This window comes from Ceratotherium simum, chromosome 27 (assembly GCF_057802395.1).
Source record: "Ceratotherium simum simum isolate JZ-2026a chromosome 27, ASM5780239v1, whole genome shotgun sequence".
Classification (NCBI taxonomy): domain Eukaryota; kingdom Metazoa; phylum Chordata; class Mammalia; order Perissodactyla; family Rhinocerotidae; genus Ceratotherium; species Ceratotherium simum.
Genome location: NC_141926.1, coordinates 19131850 through 19157728, shown reverse-complemented (window position 1 = coordinate 19157728; position 25879 = coordinate 19131850). Strand labels below are relative to the sequence as shown.

Genomic DNA, 25879 nt, shown 5'->3' with positions numbered 1-25879 from the left:
ATCCTCTGTCTCTCCATTAATCCCAGCTCCTCACACCCAAACAAACAAATAAAAGGAAAGAACTTTAAGAGAAACAGATGCCTTGCTTTATGAATTCCAGGTCAAAACGATGTTTTTCAAGTGAAATACGTTAGCCCCCTGCAGTTTCTGGCCTTTTCTAGGCATGTGTCACAACATACATTTTTTTTTTTTTTAATATTTCTTATCTGTATTAAACTAACCTAAAGCTTTAGACTCCACTCCCCCCTCCCCACTCCCCTCGCCTGAAGTCTCACAACTTGGGCAGATCAAACAACAGGGAATCAACATATGTTATACTACAAGCAAAACTCAAGCATTTGAACTTCCCTCACATATAACATATGAATCATACAATCCAAGTTATTTATTGGTCTGAAACTTTTTATGATCAAAGGCTAACAAATTAATCATTTTTAAAGTTATGATTTATATGTGCTCTTCAGGTGGAATGGAAGAAATGTAACTGAATGAGAAAAGTACAGATTATTAATTACAGTTCACTAATGAAGAATTAATGGAATCAGAATTCGCAGAGGAGTTCTGCTAAATTTTATATTTGAAATACCTATCACATTTGCTTGGCACAGAAAAAAAATTTAAAACTTTAAGAATAGAGGAGCCGGCCCGGTGGCACAAGCGGTTAAGTGAGTGCGCTCCGCTGCGGGTGGCCCGGGGTTCGCAGGCTCGGATCCTGGGTGGGCACCGACGCACTGCTTGTCAAGCCATGCTGTGGCGGCGTCCCATATAAAGTGGAGGAAGATGGGCACGGATGTTAGCCCAGGGCCAGTCTTCCTCAGCAAAAAGAGGAAGATTGGCAGATGTTAGCTCAGGGCCGATCTTCCTCACAATAAATAAATAAATAAAACTTTAAGAATAGATACATCAGCACAAATCTACTCCTACTTTTGGAAAAGCCCAAGTAAAACTCATTAAGTCATTCTACAAATAACTAATAGATATTAAAAAGTTGTGAACATTAAATAGGTTAATATATGCAAGGTATTCAGAACAGTGGTTAGCTTACAGTAAGACTATGTAATATCTATTATGATTATTACAACTCATGCACAGTCAAGAATATAAGAAAGCAATAAAACCTACTCCATACCCTCAGGAAACTCACAGTCTAAACGATCATGAAAGCTTGGCAGTATGAGGAAGGGGCCATGTTATTAATAACAACAATATGTCACCCAGTACTGTCATTATGCAATGACAAAATAATTTCATCCACTGTTGATACCTCACTGTAAATGGGCATAAACATTATTGAAATACATTTTAAGTGCTGTCAAACATTCATATCTTGTAACCCAGTAATCCCACTTTTGAAAATCTACTATACTATACTATATATATATACTATACTATATATACACTATAATTACTTGATAAAGTAATTATCATATAATATGAGAGAAGAATCTAGACTTCTTAAGGAATTCAAAAGTGCGGCTTCTGTAATGTAAAGAAAAAAAACAGAATCAAAGAAAGTCTGCCAATTGTGACAATGATGAAGGCATAATATATATAATTAAAGAGATAAATATGAAGATTATAAATGGAAAATGCATAATAGTAGTTAAAAAATGAAATTTTTATATTCTAACCATAACTAAATAGACACACTTACATATGGCGGGGGGCGGGGGGGGAAAGACCAAATAGAAGCAGAAAACTTACAATTAAGGTCAAATTATAGGTGATTTTCCCTGATCCAAAACCTTCTGAAAAATTATCATACTTTAAACATTTTTCTAATTACATGCAAGAGAAAAATATTTTAAGTGGAGATAGTCTCCCATGCCTCTGAATACATCAAATATTTTAAAACATGATCAATTTGCCCCAGAAAATACGCTAATTTTTATTGTAGTCAAAATGGACAGAAGTGATACTAATAAAAGGAAAAATATTTGACCTAATGATTAGACTTATGAAGCAATTGGGTGCAAATAAGAAGCCTTAATCATCCATTGCATTTGAGCACATTTTGACAATGGTATTTTAAGCAGGGATGAAGTTATGTTTGGAAGGTTTGTTTTGATTTCAAACATTTTCATCTGGGCAGAAGCTGCATTCAAGAGGCATACTCCTGGAGTGTTTGCTTTTCTGTCCATGGGAGGTCATGGTGACGCAAAAGCTCAGATGGAAAACTTTTTTTTAAAAAGAATAATTTCCTTAGTTTTGCTCCCATGCTGAAGAAACCTCTAAACCAGTTTCTCCACCTCGGCCCTACTGACATGCTTTGCTGTGGGGCTGTCTTGTGTATTGCAGGATGTTTACCAGTGTCCCTGGCCTCTACCCACTGAATGCCAGATGCACCCACTCCTCTAGTTGTGAGAACTTTAAAAATATCTGCAGATATTTTCAAAGGTCCCTTGGGCTGCAAAATCTCACCCCGTTGAGAATCACTGCTCTCAACAATGCTTATTTATTCATTTTTTAAATCACACAGAGCTTGCCAACAGCTAATGGAGTTGAGCTTGTCTCATGACTCTAACTTGTACTTCCTGAAATTTTTGCCTATTGTTACTCTTATTAAAGAACTACAATTTGACACTAGGGAACAGTAAAGGCTTGCTGGTTCAAATAAGAAAGCCACTCTAAGAAGGGATTTTTATCCCCAGACTCAAATACAGCTGAATCTTACCTTCATTTGTAACTGAAATTTCATTTTATTTCACTTTTTTTTTTTTTTTTTTGTGAGAAAGATTAGCCCTGAGCTAACATCCATTGCCAATTCTCCTCTTTCTGCTAAGGAAGATTGGCCCTGAGCTAACATCTGTGCCCATCTTCCTCTATTTTGTATATGGAATGCTGCCACAGCATGGCTTGATGAGTGTATGTAGGTCTGCGCCTGGGACCCAAACCTGCAAGCCCTGGGTGCCAAAGAGGAGTGCTCGAACTTAACCACTATGCCCCTGGGCCGGCCCCTATTTCACTTTTTGAAGCAATGAAAAGATATCCATGTAGTTACTACAGTCAAGGTGCTAAGAGGTTGTTATAAATATTTCTAAGGTCCCAGCATTTTTTTTTCCAGCTTTAGAGATTCCTGATGCAAGTTCACTTAAATATTGCATGTCTGGAATGATATTCCTTAGTAGTTTTTTTTAAAAGCCCAATTAGTTTAACCTTGGGTTACCAATTAACGTCTGCATAAGTATCTGACGTGAATGCCAATTCAATTCAACTCAAATATGTGCTGAGCACCTGGCTTGTAGAAAATTGTGTCAAGTGTTTTAACGTGTAAAGTCACACAAACCTCATAATAAATATAAACTCCTGGTAAGTAGGATAAGCTGTTAACCCTCAGAACACCATCAGGGTCCACTGGACACAATTTCACCTTTTGCATAGTTCTATCCACTGGTAAGGGTCGATATTTCTGACTTTCACACTTTCTTAGAGAAATCTTATTTTTAAAAAATCAAATAAAACTCATTCTATCTTTTAACTACCATATCAGTCCACAGGAACTTCTTATATACCTAAGATTTTTTTGCCATCATTTTCCTATTTTTATCATCCCAAGAATTATATCGTCATTACTCAACTGTTTCCAACGGTGCTAAGGAAGACCAAATAATATGAAAATAAAAGAATGAAGGAATTGCTCAGAAGGATAATGAAATAGGGAAATTATCACAGTTTTATTACTGTTCCAAAAATATCGAAACATCTTTCAAGAAGATATAGAAGTCTAGAGACTTTAACTGAATACAATTGAAAATCAAAACTTTTCAATTTCCACAATGGCAAATGGGAGAAAATTGACAGGAAATATTTAACAATTATTAGACAAATCAGAAGATGAATGAAATTGATCACACAAGCAAAACCTCAGACCATGAATCTTCAGACGACTCTAGCCTAGATAAGTTTTCTCAAGCTCAAGAACTGAACGTCAGCAGTGTATTTCTAAGAACAGAAAGGAAATATAGCACTCTCACCCACTTAGTCATCCACTAGGAAGGAAGACATCATTCAATGTTTTGCAACAAAAATATGAACTATTGCTACAATTGCTAAAAAGATGTGTGACAGTATTCTTTCCTCTTTTATGATGCTTGTGCAACAGATTTTATGATGTTTGTGCAACAAAATATTTTTGATATAGCTCAGAAGTAGACAAATGCCAAATGTAGGAGTGTCTACAAAGGTTATTAGAAGTAAAGAACCAATGCAGAAATGAAAAAAAAAGACTGGATTGAAGAGTCAAATAGGTGTTTATAAACTCAAACTGAAAAATATTTTGCAATTATAGACAGAAAATGGCTATTCTCTCGTCAACAAAATTACGAGCTTTCAAAGTTTTAAAAGTATCGATTTTTTACAATTATCAAGTGAAAAGGCAAGTGCAAGAAAAAGACCAAGACTACAACAGGCTAAATAATACAGATGTATTTGAAATCTGGAATCATTATAGATGGATCTATTCCAGGTTCAATCATAGCGGGTGATAAGCAGCTAGTTACATTCAAAGGCTACTGCTCATTTCAGAAATTCCTACCCTTCAGACCAGGAAAAGATGGAATAAAAATCTGGGTTTACTACATTTAAATTTTAATTCAAATTAAAATATTTACTATATTAATTCTTAGTAAAATTTCTAAATAAAGTTATTTCTCACTATCCCTTTATTCTTACTTTTGTAAAATAATTTAAAAATACAAAATAATAATAATAATATAAAAGTCCCACTGGGGGCTTGCCTGGTGGTGTAGCGGTTAAGTTCGTGCACTCCACTTCTGGCAGCCTGGGGTTCGAAGGTTCGGATCCCAGGCACGGACCTATGCACCGCTCATCTAGCCACGCTGTGGCAGGCATCCCACATAAAGCAGAGGAAGATGGGCACGGATGTTAGCCCAGGGCCAATCTTCCTCAGCAAAAAAGAGGAGGATTGACAACAGGTGTTAGCTCAGCACTCATCTTCCTCACACACACGAAAAAAGTCCAACTGTACCGGAGAGTCAATGATGCTGCTGGCTGTTCTGGTACAGTGCAAGGCAGGGTGACACCTCAACACAACTGATTGAGCTGCTGAGTTCAGTGAGCATTGTAAAGTATTGTGTGTTCCCATGCGTGCATGCACACACATGCACGTGCACGCACACACACACTGTTAAAGAGACTTTAATCAACTGAAGAACTCTCCTGAGATACAAAGAAAGGCATGGTGAGATGCATGCAGTCAAAAGCACTCACTCATCTGCATCTCTCTCAAGCAGCTGTATTTTTTTAATTAAAAAGAAAAAAAATATCATCTAATTACCCAGGAAAATACCTCTCGGCACATTCTCACTAATGTCTGCGACCCTAAAAACAAGAAACTATATCATTTGACATTCTGTTCTGAAAAAAGTATGAGGACCTACTCCCGAGAGGAAAAGTGCCGTTACAAAGAATTAGAGGGTCTTCGTCTCCCTCATGTGCTCTATAATTCAACAACTCCTGTGGACTACGTGGTTTCGGTCAGATTCTCAGTTCCAGGTGGGGTCAAACTCACCCTCCAGATCCTCACTCCCAAGGCTAGACTGGATATGTGGCTGGTCTTACAAGTTAGTTTTCTGAATTAATTTTCCCATGGAAAAATTCTTACCCATGATGGTACTATTAACATAAGTAAGTTACATTACTTATCGCATAAATAGGTGTCTTGAGGTTGTCTGAGAACTTAATCAGTACAACACTGGAGAAATAAATACTGAGCTATTTACCAATGAATTTTGGGAACAACTGATTTGTCTATATTCAATCTTTTAAAAGATTTACCTCTTTTTCAATGAGGTCATAAAACAGAGCTCATCCCACAAAGAATGTTTCTCTAAATGCCTCATTAGCAATAGGAAACCACTCACCTCCAACCAAAACAAATCTCATTACCTACCAACCAACCAAGTGTATTAAACTGTAGATCAAATTTCGTTTTGGGAAGATCTGTTTCCGTCCTTTCCCCCTCTTCAAGAAGTGTCATAGAGTGTCCCCGAGGATGTTCTAAGTAAGATGTGTTAAATTCTGCATTTCAAGTGTCACAAGGTGGGCTGGTTCCCGGAACTAGAAAGCCACCAGCTGGCAGAAGCCCAGCTTGTGTCTGGGTCAGTGATACAATGTTTCCCTCGCTTTGCCCACTTGCTTTGCCAGATGGGGATGAGGGCATACAAGCCTGTAGGGCTAACAGAAAAACACGTTGAAAAATGACGTGAGGCAAGCGACCTGATATCCTAATTACATTAAGGTCAAAACACTTCTTTTAAATCTTAAAAACATGACAAACAGTTACAAAAATAATAGAAATTCAGACTTTAACCTTAAAATATATTACTGGGCTATATAAATCATTTGTCTAATGGAAAATAAAGGGTGATTAGAAATTTCAAGTATCTAGGGCAACACTGTACCACACAGTAAATATCAGCCACATAAGACTAGTTAGCATTTGAAAGGTGGCAAGTTTGATATGCAATGTGCTGTAAGTGTTAATATATATGCTAGATTTTGAAGACCTTATATAAAAGAAACAAACAAAAAAAGAATGTGAAATATCTCAATAACTTTTCAATTGGTTACATGTTTAAATGATATTTTGAATAAACTGGATTAAATAAGTTATTAAAATTAATTCAGTTTATTTTTCCTATTTGAAAAGTGGCTATTAGAAAATGTAAAACTACATAAGTAGTTCACATTATGTTTCTGTTGGACAGCTCTGAGCTAAAACACAAGAGGTTCTATAACTTCCATTTATGGGCCACAAAGTCCCTAACAAAAGCTATGAAAAAAATATTAAAATATACAATTCAATTTGGCTATTATTTATTGAGGACCTATGTGCAAGGCATACTCGGTACACGAAGTATAGTTAGGATTCTAGCAGATAAAAAGAGATATGACTACAACTAATTGGCAGAGAAGTCACAGTATGAATGAGTCTTTTAAGAAGAATACAAAGGAAAGGCAAGAGTAGCACAGGATAGCAAAGTATTTCAAGGGGTAATCAGAGAAGACTTGTAAAGGTGGTATCTTTTCAATGGAATGTTAAAACATACACAAGATTTTACAGGTCATGATAAGGTGTAGGACTTTAGAGTTACAAATATCTTTGTGGTACATTAACACCATTTGATGAAAAAGTTAAAACACTTGTAAGAGGGGCACAAAGGTGGGAACAAAAGCCCAGAGAAACAAAGGGCAGGGGGTGTAGGGGTGTCAGTAGATAAGGTGAGGCACATGTGTAAGGCTGAAATGCAGGCTGGGGCCAAGTAAGGAGAGTTCTGAATGCCCTGCTGGAGAATTTGGAGTTTTCTGTAGGAACTCAGGAACCATCGACTATTTCCTACTAAGTGCCAAAAGGATTAGAAATGCATAATGGAAATATCACTAAGGCACGGAGAAGAATTATCTGGGAAGAGAGTAAACAAGGCTTCTGGGGCAGGTAGAACAAATTCCAAGTAATGGGAAGAGAGAGCAAGGTATGAATGAGTCCTGTAAGAGCACAAAAAAAGTACAAAGGTAACAGAAGAAAGTGAGGCACTGATGTAGTAAGGAGTAATTAAAGAAGTTAGTCTAGTAGGAGGTAAAGGATGATCTGAACTCAGGCAGTGGCAGTGCAGGAAACAGCAGGTTCGTAGGTACAGGTGAAGGAGCAAAGGATAAGGAAGACTGAAAATACAAGAATGGATACATGGTTCGCACATAAGCACATGAAAAGATGCTCCACATCATATGTCGTCAGGGAAACGCAAATTAAAACAATGAGATACCACTGCACATCTATTAGAATGCCCAAAATCTAGAACACTGACAACACAAAATGCCAGTGAGGACGTGGAGAAACAGAACTCTCATTCGTTGCTGGTGGGAAGGCAAAATGGTACAGCCACTCTGGAAGACAGTTTGTTGGTTTCGTACAAAATTAAACATACTCTTACCATATGCTCCCGCAACAGAGCTCCTTGGTATTTACCCAAAGGTGTTGAAAACTATGTCCACACAAAAACCTGCACACAGGTGTTTACAGCAGCTTTATTCACAATTGCTAAAACTTGGAAGTAATCAAGATACTCTTCAGTAGATGAATAGATAAAGAAACTGTGGTACATCCAGACAATGGAAAATTATTCAGCACTAAAAAGAAATGAGCTATCAAGCCATGAAAAGACATGGAGGACCTTAAATGTATATTACTAAGTGTGGGCCGGCCCCGTGGCTTGGTGGTTAAGTGTGCGCGCTCCACTGCTGGCGACCCGGGTTCGGATCCCGGGCTCGCACCGACGCGCTGCTTCTCCGGCCATGCTGAGGCCGCGTCCCACATACAGCAACTAGAAGGATGTGCAGCTGTGACACACAGCTATCTACTGGGGCTTTGGGGGGAAAAAATAAATAAATAAAATCTTTAAAAAAAAAAAAAAAAATGTATATTACTAAGTGAAAGAAGCCAATCTGAAAAGGCTACATATTGTCTGATTCCAATTATATGACATTCTGAAAAAGGTAAAAGGTAAAATTATGGAGACAATAAAAAGATCAGTGGTTGCCAGGGATTGGGAGGATGGGAGTGTAGAATAGGTGGAGCACAGAGGATTTTTAGTGAAAACACATTGAAAATATTCTGAATGACACTATAATGATGGTTACACATCATTATACATTTGTCCAAACCCATAGAACGTACAACACCAAGAACTGTACAACACCAAGGGTGAACTGTAATATAAACTATGAACTTTGGGTGATTATAATGTGTAAATGTTTCAGTTCATCAATTATAATAAATGCACCACTCTGGTGGGAGTTGTTGATGATGGGGCAGACCATGCATGTATGGGGTAGGGGGTATATAAGAAATCTCTGTAACTTCTGTTCAAGTTTGCTGTGAACCTAAAACTACTCTAAAACTAAAAAGTCTTAAATAAATAAATACAAGAAAGGAAGAGGTGGTGATCAACGGTTCAGGCAGAACATACTCATAAAAGAGAAGATGGCAAACAAAACAATGGATGGAGGTACAGAGAGATGTTGAGGTAGAGGAGAAAATTCATTAATGTATGCAACCAACATGTACCGAGTGCCTACCAATGCCAGGTACCATGATGCAAAAATTCACAATGGATGACTATGAAGGGGTCACCTGTGGAGCATGAAGGAGGAGTGATACTAGAAACCAAGGAGAATGGAGTTGGCCATGTGTAAGGTGATAGGTTACGAAATAATGATAAGTAGGTGCATCTAGTAACAGTAAGCTCCCAGCTGATGTTACAGCATGAATAAGAAATGGAATTAACTGGTAGGGTTATATGACATGATACATCAACCTTAAAAAACTCAGAAGCAATTAAAGGGAGAAATTAATTTTTCCTAGATATGGAGGACCGACAAAAATATGTTTGGAAAATGTGAAGGGTATCAACGAGTCCAAGATATTCAAATATGTAAAAACGGTTATCCATTGAGCCCATTCTGTTTAGAAAGAACAACAACAAAAAGAGGATAATGGACCAAAAGCCTGAATTGGAGAGTTGATTATGAGGGAACGGTGAAATTCAGAAGGACCTGATCAGAGAGGAATGTCAAAGCTGGAAACCCTATGGGTGCAGTATTTCTAACTGAGGATAGAGTCCAAGGGATGACCGAGTTTCAGAGAGCAGAAACGTAACATAAATGAAGGCGACCAGAAGGAGCTGGCTAGCATTTCAACTGCATGTAGTTGGATAATGATACAACTGAAGACAGAAATAGGTCGTGTGACCATATGACCTCATTTGTTTGGGTCATTTCGTTTATGACTGTGGTCCTAGTGTCAAACCATGTTTGGATAATAAATGGTATAGTTGCCCTTGTAGTAGATAATACAAAAAAACAGCGTTGCAGAATGGTATACTAACGTCCTACAGTTTGGTGATTGTAACAAAGAGAACAAATAGTGGTGATACAACCAGAGAGATAAATATCAAATAAGGTACAGCTACTGGATGACAGTAATAAATAAATGAGGGACTCACGGCCAGAAAAGAAAGCCTGTGGATCTATATCCAGGGCTGGTGAGAAGGGGTGTAGGAAGAGAAAGGACCACTGAGAGGATTTCATAAGATATGATGTTAGTAATGCTTTCAATTAAGTCAGTAAGTTGGCAGGGGTGTAGGAGGAAAAGATCAAGACACACTGAAATCTATTCCCAATACAAAAGAGGTTTTATAAGACATAAAAAATGTGTTAAATGGGAAAGAGAGCCTGGCAAATGCCTGTCCCTCTCAGGATAAAGCAAAAATATCCATTTTTAGTTATAAAAGTCCCTCATATATGAATGATCTGGAATGGCGCGTCACCAACCTTGATACAGGGTTACAAGTACACAGCCAGCTTCCTATAATTTTAAAACCAGCCACAGGGCTGTCTTGGTTTACTTGCCATCATTTGGGTTGTTTACTCAGTACATAGTCAATTCAGTAATGGGAAATGATCAAATAAAGTACCCAAGAGATTCTGAACAAAGGAAATGCTCAACCAACTTCAAATTTCCCTTTTTAATACTGGTTGCACTGCCATCGTGTAGTAGGAGCCCTGGTGACAAAAATATTTTCAGGAAGTCACTCTGTAACTTTCAAATCTAGATATGACTGAGGAAGACATGAAGAAGCTATAAACAACAACAAGAACTAGGCAATTCCAACTTTCAGACAAAGTGGAAATCAAACCAAACCAGTGGACATTTCTACATCTGGCACATGGAACACAGGAGTGGGGGACCAGCCATAGCACAGAACACAACTAATTAATTCCCTGGGAAAAAAAAACTCAGAATCATTCCAACTGGTTCATTCTGCTCTCACTGATGTTTCCTGCCCTGAGAGAAGGAGGGTTCAAACCATTTAATTTTCAACTTTCACAAACTTAGAGAAATATGTGTAAGCATACAGTTGACTTTTTGCTTATTTCTTCTTCTCATTCTTTACAGTTTATTTGTTTGTTTAGCTTTATGCCCTGCTACACTGAACCTGATTTTTCTAAACCTGGTAAAGGGGGAACATGAAAGAATTTAACCAACAAAAAGAGGGTCCTGATAAAATTAAGCAATGGCTGCTAAAGAGAGGCCTAGCATTATTAACTGATAAGAAATGGCAACTAGTGTTCCTCAGTGCACACAGATGCTTCTATATTTGTAAAATATATTTGTATTTTTGTAAAATTATTTTTTTAATTCTACAAAATACATTATTAAAAATTCTAGGCCTGACTATATAAGTCATAAAACTTTATATTGGGGCCGGCCCAGTGACATAGTGGTTAAGTTCGAGCGCTCTGCTTCGGCGGCTCGGGGTTTGAGGGTTCAGATCCCGGGCACGGACCTGCACACCGCTTATCAGGCCATGCTGTGGCAGGCATCCCACATATAAAGTCGAGGAAGATGGGCACTGATGTTAGCCCAGGGCCAATCTTCCTCAGCAAAAGGAAGAGGATTGGCAACAGATGTTAGCTCAGGACTAATCTTCCTCACCAAAAAAGGAAAAAAAAAAGGAAAAGAAAATTTTACACTGGCAACTATAAGCCTTACAATTCATATTTAATGTTCTATTTGAAAATCTGTAACACTAGGAAATATATGAAGGAAAAGGGGAAGTGATATAATAATCATCATCTTTTGAGGAATGATATAGCATGAAACTGATGACTGACTAGATGGCCTTTCTAACCCAAGGATTCTGGTTTTATAATTTTATGATTTGAATATAGATGTTTGCCTTTAATTAAAAATAAGAATCAGATAAATTATGGGATTGAGACCCCAAAGAAAAGGAGGTGAAAATATATTTTTTAACAATCACAAAAACAAAGACAGTTAAAGAACTTCAGCAAACATTTATGAATGCCTCTGACTTGGTTCACAAAGGAAAAGATGATAAAAGGCAAAAAGAATAAAACAAAAAAAACACCCCAAACCAAACCTTTCTAAACAAAAATTCACATTTAGCTAATAACTGACAAAATAATCCCAAAATAGTGTTCAAAATATATTTCTAAATTACAGACCAAATGGAATGCCATGTCACTCACTCAGATTTCAATTCCCTGTAGAACTACCAGTGACTTATTATAATATTGGGGAATTTTCATCCCAACTTTTGAGATTAAAATAAAACAGCTAAAATTAACTCAGTGATGGATGATCAATTATATTCAAGTTAAACAGTAGGCCATAACCCATAACAGGACTTCACGGTAAGATTTTTTCCCATTAAAGCAAACTTGGACGGGAGTGGGCAGAGAGCCTTTCAATGAGAAATAGAAAGATACACTTATAGAAGAAATAAAACTATATGCTAGATGTTTCAGCATCTATGAGACTGAACACAAAGGTCACCTTACCTCCCATCTGCATAATCCGTATCCGCTCCACCCCACCAGACATCTGAGTCATCTTCCTCTGCATCTGCTGAATCCACATTGTCACTTTCCTCAGCCAGCGGGCAACATACAAACTCCACCCCTCGGAACTTGTCAATTCCACAGGGCAGCAACATGCCATAGTCATGCAAGTTGGTACTCTTCTCACTGCAAGTCTACAAAAGGAGAAAAGAATGAGAGTGGTAGGGTAGATGTGTTGTTTCATTATAAGAAAATCCCAAATACAATAATCAACACACAGACTCAATCTATCAAGAACCAGTTTTACAATGGAAAAGATCATTTGCTTTTTGAGTGGATTTATAAGAGTTTCTTTAGCACAGCCTACTTCGGTACCTTTATTTTTTAACTTTATTGCTTATTGAATAAGGATATGTTGTTACTATAGAAATTAATAAAAATAACAGGAGTGGAAACTAATTGGGAAATGAGATGGAGAAGCCTGCAGTGTGAACAGATATCAGAGAATCAATGCTTTCTGGCTTCATTAGCATATCAGGAAGCAGTGAGGGCTCCGTGTACATATCCCCAACTCACTTCCACCTCCATTACAGATGGAAGTTCCATCTGTAGCTGGAAATTTCTCTCACTTGGACCTATCTTATTTTAGAAATGCTAACACTCTTGGCTCACTTCCAGAATAACAATCTGGGGAAGAGAAGAAATTATCCTCTGCTGTGAACCAGAACTTCTCGTCATTAGAGATTTCTCTTTCAATATCTTTTTGCTTTCCTGGGATTTGCTAAATTTGCACAAATCTAGATCAACATAAAGCTCTGAAAGCATCCACTGGTGACAGAGGAAAGATTAATAATTCAACACACACAGGTAAACCATGAAAATATCAGAGTGTATTTTGACCTCATAGGAATTAGAGTCGTTTTAGTTTCTTAGTAACGAAGGATTTTTTTTTTAAAACTCAATAAGAAATGAGAAATGAAGTTATCAGATGGGTAGCTGGGCTTTAAATTATTTTGTTTTCTTAAGTTCAATAAGCTCTTAAACCTCCAAAATATATTTTTATACAAAGAAACTTTTGTTTTATAGTAAATCAGAATTATTTCTAAAAAGGCAAAAATAATGCTAAATCTTAAGTGGTGTTTTCTGCCTAACAGTTTTAAGGCTACAATGGCTAAGCTGAGCTAGATCAGGGTTTCTCAACTTCGACAGTATGGACATTTTGGACCAGATAATTCTTGATGGGAGGGGAAGAGGGCCATCCTGTTCTCTGAAGGATGTTTAGCAGAATCTCTGGCCTCTAGCCACCAAATGCCAGGAGCACCGCCCCCTCCAATTGTGACAACCAAAACTGTCTCCAGACATTGGCACATGCTCCTAGGGAGGGATGGGGGAGCAAAATTGACTCTAATTGAGAAGCACTGAGCTAGATAAAGAAGTCTAATTCTAGGAGACTGATCTCACCTCAAAAAAGCTATATACATTTATTAGAAAAGCTTCATAATATATCAAAGAGACAGAGCAGTTTTGAAGGTGGTAATATCAAAAACTAACATTTTATGCTCATTGTCTTATGTCTTTTATCAGCTTTGTCAAAAGCAGGGGTTAGCAAAAGGCTAGGACTGGTGCAGAGACTCACCCACTATGGAAAAATGAAGATGGCAGCCTAGCCTGGTGAACACAAAATTGGACAGGAATTCTAACCATAGTTTTCATGTTGGTATTGGACAAGCTACTTCGTGTCCTACCAGTGCATCCCCCAATAGATTAAAGGAAAAAAGGTTAAATTATTAAAACTTTTTATGTGACAAAAGAAAATAATAGGTAAATAAAAATCATTTGAAAAAAGGTATATTTTAAGGTTTACAGATACTGTAAGATTATAGTTTTTAATTGATAAAACATGGCATAGACACACAATGAATCTAACTAAATAGACTCTTATCTTGGACTCCTTAAAAAACACTCATGGATTTTTTTTTAAATGACTAAAAAAAAAAGAGAATTTATTAATACAGCACTTGCCTCAAAATACCCTCTAAAATGTCATCATTCCCTAGGAAAACTTCACTTTAAAAGAAGAAAGAGCATATGGGCTGGTACCTCTTTGGCGACGGTGTGCCAGTGAAGGTGTGTTTCACAGACATCCATCCTCTCCTGGTGTAAGAATTTGCACTTGTCGGGAACAAGGAGGGCATCGCTTACAAACTCGCCAACTGCAAGAAAGGAAAACCCTTCATGTCATTCCACCTGAATCATAGTGGTCTTATCAAGGAAAGATGGGCTAAAAAGACTTAGAGAAGTTACACAGCTTTTTGAATGACAAAGCCATCAGTCCAAGAAAGACTAGTACTTTTACAATGTTGAGTCCTGCTACCCTAACCTGCTCAGTTCCTTGCTATATCAACCTTGATGGTTAAAATACTTCCTACATGTTTTAAGTGAAATCTTTATTCAATTAATATGAATCTCTTACTGCGAAGTTAATCATACAAAAAGCTACTGAGCTAGAGAATCAATTATCATTCAATTGCAACAAGGGTAAAAAACAGATTGACACTGCCTAGGTAATCATCTGAGCAGAATCAATATAAATCATTGTCTATCCCTCCACACTGGACATTTTAATCTGTTTGTAAACTAAGAGAAATTTCAGCATTTTTATACTTCCCAAACAAACAGAAATCTAGATATGCGCATATGTACATTACACGTTTATATTATATATATAAAATATATAACATAGAGAGTTTAATTCAATTAAATTATAAAAAGTGCTCCTTAGACTTTTGCTATATTTTTAATGAAAATGTATAGTATCACGCAGATTACTGCTAGCATTGCTGGTACTCCAGATATAAAAGATATCATGTCAAGTCCTACATGAACTCACATTCTAATGAGAGTGAAAGAAGTATAATTACAATATAGTATGTAAGCTATGAGCTTATCTTTCATTTGTTTTGTTCACTACAGTATCCCCAGCTTTTAGCATAGGTTCTGCACACAGTAGGCAATAAATATCCTGATGAATGAAGAAGTTAAATGCTGTAGCAGAGATGAAGAAAGTGCTGGGCCAACATAGTGAACAAATCTGCTTGGCTGCACTGGAAAAGACCTCAAAGCAGAAATAACACTAGAGATGAGTCTCAATGGATGAGTAGGAGTCTGCCATGTAGGAAACGAATGGAAGTTCCAAGATGGAAGGACAGTATCTTATCTTGTTTAACATTCTACTCCCAATCCCTGGCCCAGTTCTGGCAAACATGATCATGCTGCATGGATTGATGGATGGATGGATGGATGGATGGAAGGTTGGCAAAAAGCACTTCAAAATGAAGGAGTCTTCTAGGCAAAGAGAGAATAAAGAAAGAGCAAAGCATATTTGTAGAAGAGGCAGAAATCCACTGTGGCTGGAACACAAGGTGAGGGGAAAAGAGAGTCCAGAAGTAAATGAGAAGGGAGAAATATGCTGGACTCCAGCATATTTAGAGCCTATGGTTTTGCATACCATTTTGGAGACAACATAGGCCAAAGGATATGTTAAACAGGAATGACGTGCTCAAGTTTGTTTTTCAGATATACTTTGTGTGTGTGTGTGTTTTTTTTGTGAGGAAGATCAGCCCTGAGCTAACATCCACGCTAATCCTCCTCTTTTTGCTGAGGAAGACCGGCTCTGAGCTAACATCTATTGCCAATCCTCCTCCTTTTTTTTTCCCCCAAAGCCCTAGTAGATAGTTGTATGTCATAGTTGCACATCGTTCTAGTTGCTCTATGTGGGACTCGGCCTCAGCGTAGCCGGACAAGCGGTGCGTCAGCGCGTGCCCGGGATCCTAACCCAGGCCACCAGTAGCGGAGCGCGCGCACTTACCCGATAAGCCACCGGGCCGGCCCTCAGATATACTTTATAATGAAGTGAAGGATAGACTAGTGTAGTGAGACCATGAAAGCAGGGAAACCACTGAGGAGGGCACTGCAATCCTTCAGGCAGGGATGCAAGAACAGATTCAAATCAACGACTCCAAGTAAGCAAGGAATACAAGTTGTCCACACACCAGTAAAGTCAAGAATTTATTTTTTCTTTTATGGTATGTTACATGAAATTTTCGGTAATGCAACATAAAGAGTAACATAGGCTCTTAGGGAAGAAAAAAAACTTTTCATTCTCTTTATACAAAAGGGTTCCTTAAAACTGTCTTCCTATAAAGGTGTTTAAACTTTAGTCTGTTTCTAGCTCAAACATTAAGATGTCTCATGATACTTAAGTACCTATTTGAATAAATAATATTTAGATAAAAACCTAAGCAACTCATAGGGGATAAAGAGCCTCTCATTTTGTCATTCCTTAAATCTTTAAGACCACTGATGGTGCCCACAACATTGTATTTTAAGTTACAGAGAATGCATGAATTATGAGACTCAGTGCCCCCAAGGGTTGCGGGTGGTACTTGGTGGGGAAGGAACTCGTGAGTCCCGGGCACCTACTCCATGGCAGCGGCTGGTGCTCCGTGTGCATCACTGCGTCTCAGCCCCACAAGAGCTGTGTGACGGATCCCTTATAATATAAACCTCACTTCCCAGGTGAGAAATGCCTGCCCAGAACCGCGTCTAAGGCCACCTATCCTCAGGAGATTATAACCTAGCCCCAGAGACAAACATGAAGATATAAATTATCAGGAAAGAAATAACATAATAATGCAAGTAATGTCACATCTTTCTTTTTCTTTTATATAGAATACTCTAAAACAAAACAAAAAACAAACGAAAACTCAGATGAGTAGGAGAATGGAAAATAAAAATAATCTCATCCAAAACCAATACACCTTCCCCAGGTAGACTTTTCATGGTTTCTCAGGACAGGCAATCAATCGCAGCTGTCAGCAAGAACAACTGATACCCGAGGCACCCCAATTTTCAAGGCCACAAGAGGCTAGAAGTAACCAAAGGGCCTGAGGATGCCTGCCTCATTTATTAGCTCTGATTAGTCAAGCCATATTGCCATATTTACAAATGTCCGAAATACTAAGTCATGTTTTTCTATTTTACAAGTAATTACTGGAAAGATTAAATGCCTGGCCTAAGGCTCTTAAATCAGTTCATGAGATAATCAGGAGCAGATATGGGATACTCTAGACCTCCGCCTAAAGAGTTCCTGTGGCATAAACTGGGTAGTAGCTGCCAGACCACAGTGTGCCTTGTTTTACTTGCCCTCAGGCCAATCTGCTGAGGACTAGATTTTAATGTAAAGCCAAAGTCACTGAAAGACATTTACCTCTGTAAAACCCAATGTTCACCAAAAGGACATGTATTGCATTAATTATAAAAGGATATTTGAATTTTTTTCAATTTGCAAAATGACGTTTCATTTAGCATTGTAAAGATGCTCTTAGGTTTCTAGTGTTGTATAGAGCCAAGAAATATATGCCCCCCCCAAATGGGATTGCTTTTTTAAAGGATTAATACTGGTTATTTAATAAGCCCTCAAGACTAATAGAAAAATAGAAAACTCATTGTACTCTAACATTAAAATAAAATTTAGCAATGACTCTGTGGTTTTACAGTGCTTATATTACTTTCAAAATTGATGAAACATACTAGGATGTTACACATCAGAAATTTTAAGCAATTAAACCACAAAAATCTGTTAAAAAATTTTTAATAAAGAATTAAACAGGAGTGGTAAAAATATAATGAACCTTTTCTCACAAATTGGTTTAGCTTAACATGGTTTATATTTTCTCTCTTCTTAATTCTAAAAGAATTATTTAAAAAAAATCTATGATATGACAAGGGATATATGGGAACTCTCTGTACTTTCCACTCAATTTTGCTGTGAACCTAACATTGCTCTAAAAAAGTTTTTTAATTAAAAAAAAATTTGGTAGTATGTACTCAGAGTTTCCATATAGAACCGTGTGTACTTTTACTTTTAAAACAAACTTTCTGGGCCGGCCCCATGGCTTAGCGGTTAAGTGCTTAGTGGTTAAGTGCGTGCGCTCCGCTGCTGGTGGCCCGGGTTCGGATCCCGGGCGTGCACCGACGCACCGCTTCCCTGGCCATGCTGAGGCCGCGTCCCACATACAGCAACTAGAAGGATGTGCAGCTATGACATACAACTATCTACTGGGGCTTTGGGGAAAAAAAAAGGAGGAGGATTGGCAATAGATGTTAGCTTAGAGCCGGTCTTCCTCAGCAAAAAGAGGAGGATTAGCATGTACGTTAGCTCAGGGCTGATCTTCCTCACAAAAAAAAAAAAACAAACAAAACTTTCTGTTTACTTGGTTTGATCCTTTAGGTAAAAAAATTCTTAACAGAATTCAAGTGAAAGAGAACAAAATAAATTAAGTATCATAATGAGAAATCGTGTTCCTGTTTATGCCCAAGTTTAGGAAGTTTGGCACCATTTAATCCTAGTGGATAAATTCATCGATATACACTGTGCATAAATTTATTGATAACCATAAAACCCGGTTTATTGTTTTACAAATTCACAATTTATATTACACACACGCGCATGCACATGCACACACGCTCCAACTGAAAGGGAATTCTCAAAGCGAACGCACAAGATCTGGGTTTGGCTTCTTGGCTAAAAAATCTTGGCAAGGTGAACAATGACACTGAATTGAATTGGGACTCTGCAGGCCTCATTCCACTGGCTCTTTGGTGGTCTTTGAGAGGATTGTCTAGCTCAAATTACTTCATTTTTCCGATGGGAAGAAAAGAGCCCAGGTCAAGTGGCTTGCCCACAGAGCCAACTGGCAGTAGAACTGGCCTGAAAATCTGGGTCTCCGGGCTCTCCATCCAAGAGTGGTAACAACTCACTGTCATTTAAACTCTGGTCGAAATGGGGTTTTTGGCCAATTCTCTTTGGCTTTTATAAAAGTAGATTCCCTTTTAGACTATGAAAGGTTTTAATGTTATAATCTGTAATGCAGTCAATTCAACAATACAACTAGACTTAAATTAGCTAGGAAGCCATACAAAACAGTTGGGAATGCATTCTGCTCCACAGAATAGAACACATGATAAAGTGGCTTAAAAACATGATGGGATTCTTGCTCTCATTTAAGAAGTCTGGTACTGAGGCTGGGGCTGCAGATATTTGATGATGCCCTCAGGGATCAGGCTATTCCTATCTTTCTGTACTGCCATCCTTAGCATGTTGGCTTTTGTCCTCATGTTTTGCTGTCAAAAAAATGGCCACAGAAACTCAAGACTACATGTCCAAATTCCATGCAGAAAACAGGAGGAACAGGCCAAAGGATGAAGCTTCTGTTTATTTTTTGCCCTAATAAAGCTCTATTGTTTTATATGGGAGGGTCACCCTTTCCATTATCTACATCCTATATGCCATTACTATGTTATCTGGCCACACTTAGCTGCAAGGGAATCTGCAAAAGTATTTTCAGCTGAGCACACTGACATTATGAACAAAAAAATCTCGGATTCTTTTAGCAAGGAAGAAGTGGGAATGAATATTCAACAGGCAAGTAGCAGAATCTCCCACACTATGAAATTCAAAGACAGGAATGTATTTTGCAATTTCTCTATGTTGCCTTTTCAAAAGACAGATGACTCCAGGAAGACGGAATCAGGAGCATAAAGTATCACAACTAAAACCAAAAGAACCCTGAATCCACGGCACAGGGACAAATGGGGGAGGAGAGGGTGTTAAAGCGAAGAGCAAAATTGCTCAAAAATGTGACTGCTAAATTTTTGAGAGTCAGAGTGGGATTGAGTAGATTAAAAGATTCCAGAATGATACAGAGGTACCTGAAGGCATCAAGATCTCAGATTTAAAAAACGATGTTTCTATGAACTTGTGAGAACTAAAGTGGTGTTGGCCAGAATCATGGGAATGAATGGGCTGAAAATGTCTGAGGTCTGTGGATTTCTGCCCAAGGTGTGTCCTCTCTTCCCTGTCTCTCATGAGTTAACAAAATTCAGGAAAGGTGCATGGGGGCCGAGGGTAAGGATGTTCTAGCAATGGAATTACTGAATGACAAAGTCTCAGTTTCCTTCCTTGTGGCATATTCTACTATGAGAGATGAGACACGGCCCAGAGCTGGCTCGCAAAGGTAAAATGTCGACAGTTTCAGTAACTCGGGACTCTGTGCCTGGCACTGCCTTAAATGCTTCGTGTACACCATCTTACATTGTACTCAGAACCACGCACTGAAGCAGCTACAATGGTCTCACCTTCTAAGAGAAGATAAGACTGAGAGGTGATATACAGTCATGCACTGCATGACAATCTTTCAGTCAAAGAGGGACTGCATATACGACAGTGGTCCCATAAGGTTAGTACCATATAGCCTAGGTGTGTAGTAGGCTGTACCATCTAGGTTTGTGTAAGTACCTTCCTACCATGTTCGTACAATGACGAAATCGCCTAACGATGCAGTTCTCAGAATGTATCCCCATCATTAAGTGAAGCGTGACTGTAATCAGCCCAGGTCACACATGTAGTAAACAGCAGAGTTGGAAGAATTAAATGAGTTAATATTCATAAAGCACTCAACTCAGTGTCCACAACAAAAGTGCTCAATAAATTATTTATTATTATTACTATTATCTTCCCCCCACTATCCATTCATCAACCACTACTGTTTCTCATATTAATAATAATCACAGTTAATAAGAACAGTAACAGCTACTCTTCATTGTTTACTCATTACCTACTATGCACCTCCTGAAGGCAATGGGGTTCTATTTTCATTACATTATCACTATCCAGTTATAGTTCTACAGATCAAATGGTACTGCGTTTGAGTATTGCTTATCATGTGATAAATAATAGCAGTCACCACAGTGGGGTGGAGTCCCTATGCCTGTAGAAGCATGGAATTCGAGTGATCAACCCTTTCAACTTCTGCACTGGGCTCCACCCTGGCCGTGAGAGGTGGTTTCCTGAACGCCCTCCAGCAGCCACAGTCCTTCGTGCACTAACTCTTCACTGCGTACTTTCCACTTTTTCTTAGCTCTGAGAATACAGCAATGAACAAAAGAGATGGAACTAAAGGAGATTCTAGTGGGAAAAGATAAAGAAAACAAATAAAAGAATGTCAGATGGTAATAAACATCATGGAGATAAAGCAGAGAAAGGAATAGGGACTTCTGGGGGGGAGGGGAGGAGATGGAATCTTAAATAGAGCAGTCAGGGAAAGCGTCACCGAAAATATGACATACAAGTGAAGACCTAAGGAAGTGAGGGAACAAACCATCCAGATATCAGAGGGAAGGACATTTTAGGCAGAAGAAGGAACAAGTACAAAGGTCCTGAGGCAGGAGGAGGCCTGGTGAGTTCACAGAATAGCAAGGAGACCAGTGTTGTCAGAGAGGAATGAGGGAGAGGCCAGGGGGTGAGTGAGTGAGAGCAGACTGCATGGGGCCTTGAACACTGCCCGCACTCTGGCCCGCACTCTGAGTAACACAGGAAGACTCTGGAGTGGTTTTCTAAGTGAATTATTCTTGCCCGAGGGGTCAAGATTGGAAGTAGGGAGAGCAGGTAGGGGGATGTTGCAATACTCCAGGTGGGAGATGACAGTATCTTAGACTGGGGATGGTGAGAAGCAGTAAGATTCTGGATACAATGGAATCTAAAGAAAAAATGAGGGGTACAGAGAAAGAGAGGAGTCAAGGATGTAACTTGTTCATATTCCAGTAGCTAGAAGATGCTTTCAAGTGAAGATGACAGAAAACGATTGGACGAGACTCTCCTAACCACTCCTCATGGACGTGCAGACAAGTAGAACATCCCAGATTTATGTGCTTATTAACTTGCACTACTACATACGTACATATCAAATGCGAACTGTAGACAAGTGTTTACTCGGGCAATTTTTTATTTTGCCATTTCAGTCTCTTAGTTCAGGAACAGTTTTTCTTGAATTTGCTCATTACATACTGATATTTTGTAACTTTCACCTCTTAACAAATAGGCCGGGAAATTTTTCTGGGAGACATTTGTGCTCAAGAGATGGGAAGCATACTTACAGAAGCAGCCAAAATACTTCTCAACAAACTTTCCATGTGATGAAACGGTTACGGTTTTTGCTTCAGAAAGTGGGAAGTCACTGGGTTTTCAAAGAGGACATGAGGGCAATTACACGTCGCTTTAAGAAGTGACTGTTGCTACTACCAACATTTCACTGTAACTATTACCAGATAACAGTGACAGATGGCATTCTCAAGATCAGAACTATCTGCCAGATGGCAGAAACTAAATGGATCAAGATTAGGTAAAGGCAAAAGAAGTGAAAACTAACAGTTTCACTTAAATTCTCTCTCTAATTTCTTCAAATGAACGGAGGCCACCTCACATACACACGTAAATGGCAAGTTGAATACAAGACAAACATAGTGTTTGACCAAGGTTCTGAACAACACTGGTCTTAAAATAATGAAAAGAGTGCAAAGGACATATATAAAAAAACATTTGTTAGCAATGTTGCAGCTTTTAAAAAGCCTCACATAGATACAAGTTAACAATTCTGATACTGCTATGCAAGTGCAGTAAAATTGAACAATTAAGTAAATGGATGGTGGAGGGTAGGAGCCAAGTTTCTCCCTGTTAGAGTGAGAATTTACAGATAAGCAAGGGAGGAGGTACAACGATCCATGTGGTAATATATGAGAGTTGGAGACATCAGGATGAACTCGTATTTAGCGTAACACAGATACAGATGGATCGCTATACAAATATTCATAGATACGTAAAATACAAGGGTATTTATTCACAAATACGTTGCCTCACTCTGTCAGCTGAGAGGGCTTTTTCTAAAAGAAGACAACCTGGTAGCAATCAGCACACCCAGCATCCAGATCTTAGTTCTTAATACCATTCTCCAATAAAAGGAACCAGGCCCCTTAGAGAAATAGCTGATTCTAGAAGTGGGACAGCAAATAGACAAGATGAGTCTGCAGCACCTTGTTGAGGAAAAAAAAAGAGAGAGAATGTCAAATAAGCACAACAAGCATGGGAACCAAGTGAAAGAGCTCCCAATGGCAAAAGCTGGAATAATTTGAGCAATAACATAGATAAAGTAGCATTGGATTATAACTCAAAGCATAAAATAAATATCCACGAGTCCAAATGACTGAATAAATAAATAAATGGCTGGAAAGACAGAACTCTGTGCAGAAGAATTCCAAATAATCCACATAGATACCATGCCCTCAAGGAGGTGAGGCATAATTCTCCACTCCTTAATTGTAGGCTATGCATAGTGACTTCCTTCCAAAGAGTACAGTACACAATGGGGGAGAAAAGAGCCACTTTCCACTGGAGAAATCTGACAAACACTACCCCAGCCAGGTGGTCGTGGTCAACATCAACAGTGACATCACACAGATAGTACGTGCCCTCCATATGATGAAAAGGCCACTTGGACGCGGTGGTCTTCCTTCCAAAAACCTATAACCCGAGTCTAAGCATGAGAAAATTCCAACAGACGGGCATCCTACACAATACCTGACCAGTATTCCTCAAGACTGCCAGGGTCATTAAACAAGGAAAGTATGAGAAACTGTCACAGCCAAGAGGCGGCTAAGGAGACTTGACAACTAAATGTAATGTGGTTTCCTAGATATGGGATCCTGGAACAGAGAAAGAACATTAGGTAAAATACATAAAAAGAGAAATAGACAGTAACACAATAATAGTAGGGGACTTTAACACTCCACTTACACCAACGGATAGATCATCCAAACAGAAGATCAATAAGAAAACATTGGCCTTAAATAACACACTAGAACAGATGGACCTAGTAGATATATACAGAGCATTCCATCCAAAAACCGAAGAATACACATTCTTTTCAAACGCACATGGAACATTCTCCAGGACTGATCACATATTAGGCCACAAAACAAGTCCCTATAAATTTAAGAAGATTGAAATAATACCAAGCATCTTTTCTGACCACAACAGTATGAAACTAGAAATCAACTATAGGAAGAAAATCAGAAAAACCACCATTACGTGGAGATTAAACAAAATGTTACTGAACAACGACTGGGTTAATGAAGAAATCAAAGAAGAAATCAAAAAATACCTGGAGACAAATGAAAATCAAAATACGACATGCCAGAATTTATGGGATACAGCAAAAGCGGTTCTAAGAGGGAAGTTTATAGCGATACAGGCCTATCTCAACAAACAAGAAAAATCTCAAATAAACAATCTAACAATGCACCTAAAGGAATTGGAAAAAGAAGAACAAACAAAGCCCAAAATCAGTAGAAGAAGGGAAATAATAAAAATCAGAGCAGAAATAAATGAAATAGAGACCAAAAAAACAGTAGAAAAAAGTAATAAAACCAAGAGCTGGTTCTTTGAAAAAATCAACAAAATTGACAAACCTTTAGCTGGACTCACCAAGAAAAAAAGAGAGAAGGCACAAATAAGTAAAATCAGAAATGAAAGAGGAGAGGTTACAACAGACACCTCAGAAATACAAAAGATTATAAGAAAATACTATGAAAAGCTATATGTCAACCAATTCGACAATCTGGAAGAAATGGATAAATTCTTAGAATCATACAACCTTCCAAAACTGGATCAAGAAGAAGTAGAGAATTTGAATAGACCAATCACCAGTAAGGAGATCGAAACAGTAATCAAAAACCTCCCCAAAAATAAAAGTCCAGGACCAGACGGCTTTCCTGGTGAATTCTATCAAACATTCAAGGAAGACTTAATACCTATCCTTCTCAAACTCTTCCAAAAAACTGAGGAGGGGGGGAAGCTCCCTAACTCATTCTACGAAGCTGACATTACCCTGATACCAAAACCAGACAAGGACAACACAAAAAAAGAAAATTACAGGCCAATATCACTGAAGAACATTGATGCAAAAATCCTCAACAAAATACTAGCAAGTCACATACAACAATACGTTAAAAAGATTATACACCATGATCAAGTGGGATTCATTCCAGGTATGCAGGGATGGTTTAACATTCGCAAATCAATCAACGTGATACACCACATTAATAAAATGAAGAATAAAAATCACATGATCATCTCAATAGATGCAGAGAAAGCATTTGACAAGATCCAGCATCCATTTATGATAAAAACTCTGAATAAAATGGGTATAGAAGGAAAGTACCTCAACATAATAAAGACCATATATGACAAACCCACAGCTAATATCATCCTCAATGGTGAAAAACTGAAAGCTATGCCTCTAAGAACAGGAACCAGACAAGGATGCCCACTGTCATCACTCCTATTTAACATAGTACTGGAAGTCCCAGCCAGAGCAATCAGGCAAGAGAAAGAAATAAAAGGGATCCAAATTGGAAAGGAAGAAGTGAAACTGTCACTATTTGCAGATGACATGATTTTATATATAGAAAACCCTAAAGAATCCACCAGAAAACTTTTAGAAGTAATAAACGAATATGGTAAAGTTGCAGGATACAAAATCAACATAGAAAAATCAGTTGCCTTTCTGTACACTAACAACGAAGTAGCAGAAAGAGAAAT

General features: G+C 38.2%; 1 protein-coding gene across 3 annotated transcripts in view; it reads right to left on the bottom strand.

Annotated features, from left to right (window-relative positions):
- Window positions 1–25879, bottom strand: part of APP (amyloid beta precursor protein) — a 264561-nt gene that overhangs the window by 138085 nt on the left and 100597 nt on the right. For all 3 annotated transcript variants that reach the window (XM_087418186.1, XM_004429513.3, XM_004429515.3), the window contains exons 4-5: window positions 14485–14597; window positions 12385–12578 (exon numbers count right to left, since the gene is read on the bottom strand). In XM_087418186.1, coding sequence (XP_087274312.1) covers window positions 12385–12578; window positions 14485–14597 — 307 coding nt within the window. The remainder of the gene's footprint in view (window positions 1–12384; window positions 12579–14484; window positions 14598–25879) is intronic.